This window comes from Octopus bimaculoides, chromosome 20, assembly GCF_001194135.2.
Source record: "Octopus bimaculoides isolate UCB-OBI-ISO-001 chromosome 20, ASM119413v2, whole genome shotgun sequence".
Taxonomy (NCBI): domain Eukaryota; kingdom Metazoa; phylum Mollusca; class Cephalopoda; order Octopoda; family Octopodidae; genus Octopus; species Octopus bimaculoides.
Window position 1 is genome coordinate 45,133,838 of NC_069000.1, and position 3,953 is coordinate 45,137,790.

At 39.2% G+C, this 3,953-nt stretch overlaps 1 protein-coding gene across 2 annotated transcripts in view; it reads left to right on the top strand.

Moving 5' to 3' along the window:
• Positions 1–3,953, top strand: part of LOC106870239 (organic cation transporter protein) — a 71,468-nt gene that overhangs the window by 62,896 nt on the left and 4,619 nt on the right. For both annotated transcript variants that reach the window (XM_014916259.2, XM_014916268.2), the window contains exons 4-6: positions 681–873; positions 2,384–2,617; positions 3,441–3,575. In XM_014916259.2, the coding sequence (XP_014771745.1) occupies positions 681–873; positions 2,384–2,617; positions 3,441–3,575 (562 nt within the window). The remainder of the gene's footprint in view (positions 1–680; positions 874–2,383; positions 2,618–3,440; positions 3,576–3,953) is intronic.

Genomic DNA, 3,953 nt, shown 5'->3' on the forward strand with positions numbered 1-3,953 from the left:
TATCCCTAAACTCTGGGTTTAGCTGCAAACCGTCACTAGATAACCGCCAATTCTAGGGAGTATGCTTATCTAAAGCCACAGTTTTTCGTCTACCAAATCTACTCAAAAGGTTATGGTCGGCCCAAGGCTATAGTATAAGACACTCGGCCAACGTGCCGCCACGCAGTAGGACTGAACCCAAGACCACAGGGTTCAAAAGTAAGCTTCTTAACCACACAGCTACCCCTGTGCCGATTGATGAAAAAAAAAAAAGAATTAATCTGTGCATCTGTTTAATTTTTCCTTCTACAAGCCCATCTCAACTTTTTAAACCTGCGAATATACTTTAGCAGGTGCAATTTCGTTTCACTACACTTCTACAAGGTGCAAAAGCCGGTGGTTACACGGCCACATGCTTTTGTGTTTAACAATTAGCCGAAACCTCATCATTTTTAGCCGTAAACACAAGACCATGTGGCTTTGTCGTCTTCCAGGTGTATTACAGTCAAACGAGATCTCATTCGTCAAAGCGTTTTCGCAGTTCCAAAGCGTTAATCTAATTAAAGATGACATTTTGCTTGCTCCCTTTTCAATTTTTAAAAGTCTCGCCTCCCCCACCCCCAAAATGCCATATTAAACCACACCGAACTGTGATAGAACTATTTTGCCTCCACTCAACCGATTCTTTCTTATATTTCCAGGTGGTTTTCTTGTAATCAGCATTGTGTTACCTCTGGAAGTTGTAGGTCGTCGATGGAGAGATTTCTGTGTCTGTTTGTGGATTTGGGCTCTCGGATTACCCATCATTTCATTCGAGGCTGCCATTGTGAACGGATGGCGGAACATTGCGCTCACCAGTGGCTTGGTAGGACTGCCCTTTCTAGGACTCTACTTGTAAGTCTCCTAACATTTTCTTTCTTTCTTTCTTTCATCATCATCATCATCATCATCATCATCTTTCACACCATCTTCGTTGTTACTGCCACCACTACTGTGACACCTACTCACACCATTTCTACCACCGACATCCTATCTACCATCACCACCGTTACTAACAACACCAAACAAACTACCACCAAATGCAACAACAACAACAACAAAGACATGAAAAAGTAAAAACAGTAATTTTTCTGCGAATATTAAAGACAAAGGGGAGATAATTCAAGAAATTAAGTACGAATTTTTCGGCATAAATTTATATGCTTAAGGAAAATACTGACGTTTATTAGCAAGTAAGGTAATAGCTATGGGCATGTTTCGGTTTTATTCTCAATTCCTCAGCGAGGCACAACCAATAGTCAAACCTACTTGATATGAAGACAGAAGATCTTTATTTTTACATGTAGTTAAGGTTGAGCTAAAGAAAAGTTCCATTAGCCACAATTACATTACTCTACTCCGTATTACATGACACTACAACGCAACGCAACGTATTTCGGTTACGTAACACTTTTATTTATGTTTAAAATGTTTAATATGTGTCAAAAGTGTATAAATCTTGAATTTTGTTTATAATTTTATTTCCATTCCTGCTGGACCCCTCTTATTTGTCCACGACAGCTTTTTTTCAATTTGGGAGCAATCATTTTCTTTACCTCCATGCCCAAGATGGAGCAATCGTTTAGCTGAGCTTAAAGAACACATTCAGTTAGCAGTGCAAGAATTAACTCCTGAAATGCTTCAAAATGTGTTTCACAATGCTAAGGAGTTACTTGAAGTATGCAGGGATACAGACATGTTGAACATTTACAATAAAAGTTTGACGTAAGATTTAATTGATTATTTGTTTTGGTAATAAACTTAAAATTCTATCATTGAAACATAGTTAATTCTGGAACACTCTGAATGGTGTAGCGTTGTTAGTCGTTGCGTTGATAGAGTAAATACTAAAATCAAAGGTCTTCTTGCAGTAAACAGCCCAGCTTTTTGTTAAGCATAGTGTATCAAGGAGTATATTATCCAAAATGTATCTCTCCTTTATAGGCGTGGCTGTGTGGTTGAGAAGCTTGCTTTCCGACCATGTCGCCTTGGGTTCCGTCCCACTGTGCAGCACTTTGGGAAATTCTCTTTCATTACAGCTCCATGCTCAGCAAAGCCTTGTGTATTACATAATTGCCATTACTGTATTTATATATTAAATAACACATACAACTCATTATTGTGATATAATAAACAAACAAAAGTTCATGTATGAAATTGATTTCTTTCTACTTCAATGATTATATGTTTTTTTTCGTATAAAATGCACACATACAGGAGGAGTAAGTCTATATATATATATATATATATATATATATATAATAACACTTTGAATGTGGCTCTCGAGAAAGAGTATAAGTAATTACCAGATCAAGGACGGATATTCCTGCTAGTGTAATATAAAATGTTCGTTATTTCCGGCCAGTTTGGTTCCAGAAAGTTCTCGTTGGTTGACCAGTCTACAACATTTTCAAAAAGCTGAAAACAGCATCAAAGAAATGATATCCTGTAATACAAGAGCTGTACCGAATGTTCTGGAATTGTGTGATGACACCCGTATTTACGTGATGAGTATCTCCCACCCTCGTCGTCATACTTATCTGGATCTCTTCCATACAGTCACGGTGACCAAATCTACATCTGCCGTTTTATACACGTGGTGAGTAATAGGCTTGTTTTCTCTTTTAGACGAATCATTTACAATGGGTAGTTGTTTGGGTGGGGCGTTAAGAACTTACGATTCGGACGTGTGTGACAACAGGTTCGATTCTGCTGTGCGACACATTGAGAAAGTGCTTCTGTTATAATATTTTCTACTCTAAGCACAAGGCCTGTCGATTAGATCGACCCCACTACGCAACTGGTACTTAATTTATCGACCCCGGAAAGTTGAAAGGCAATGTCGACCTCGGCGGAATTTGAACTCAGAACGTAAAGACAGACGAAAAACTGCTAAGCATTTCACCCGGCGTGCAAACGTTTCTGCCAGCTTAGTGCTTCTGTTATAATACGTCGGGATGGAACTAAGTCTTGTGTGTGTGATATAGGGTGAACGGAAACTATGCGGAATCTCGACCAATAGACTCCATCTGTTTGTCTGCGTGTGTGTGTGTGCGTGCGTGTGACTGTGTGTTTGACTCTGTGTGTGTGATTCTTCTGGTTGTCCCTCTGCCAAAACACATCATAACTGCTATTATTGAATGGATCATTACAATGGCCCACAAGTGGAGAAAAGAGAGAATACTTTGTTAGCATGTGATAACTCCATTCTTCTTCTTCTTCTTCTTCTTCTTCTTCTTCTTCTTCTTCTTCTTCTTCTTCTTCTTCTTCTTCTTCTTCTTCTTCTTCTTCTTCTTCTTCTTCTTCTTCTTCTTTTTAGTGGGGAGATAACCCAGTTTTTAATGGCAATTTTTTAATGGGGGTGAGATAACCAAAAAGTATGCCATTATTATTATCGTCTGTTTTTCTTTCTTTCGTTTTAGGTTTGTTGGTTGTTTTGTTTATTGTAATTTACTCCACAAAGTGGAAAGTCTCACCGGAGACCACCATTTTGATATCTTCCTGCCGTTTGTCTTAGACATGCCAATCTGTATGTCAGCCGTTATCATTAACAAATGGTAAGTACAGCACTTTCACACAAAGACTCCTGTTGTTGTTGTGGTTGGTGGTTGTGGTAGTAGGAGTAGTGGTGGTGGTGATGGTGATGGTGGCAGTAGTGGTGGTGGTAGCGGTGGTGGTGGTGTTGGTGGTGGTAGTGGTAGTGGTGGTGCTATTGTTGTGGTTGTTGTGACGGTGGTTCCATTGGTAATGCTCTGCTGTTGTTGGTGCTCGTCTGTTGTTTTCGGAGGTGGCGGTGGTGGTGGCGTTGTTTGTATTTGATTTCTTTTTAAAATGAAATACACAGGATTTTTTTTGAAATGGTTTTGAAAAATCTTGCCTCTCACAATATAGAAACATTTCTCATGGCTCCAGTAGACGAAAGGGAAAAGGCGTTG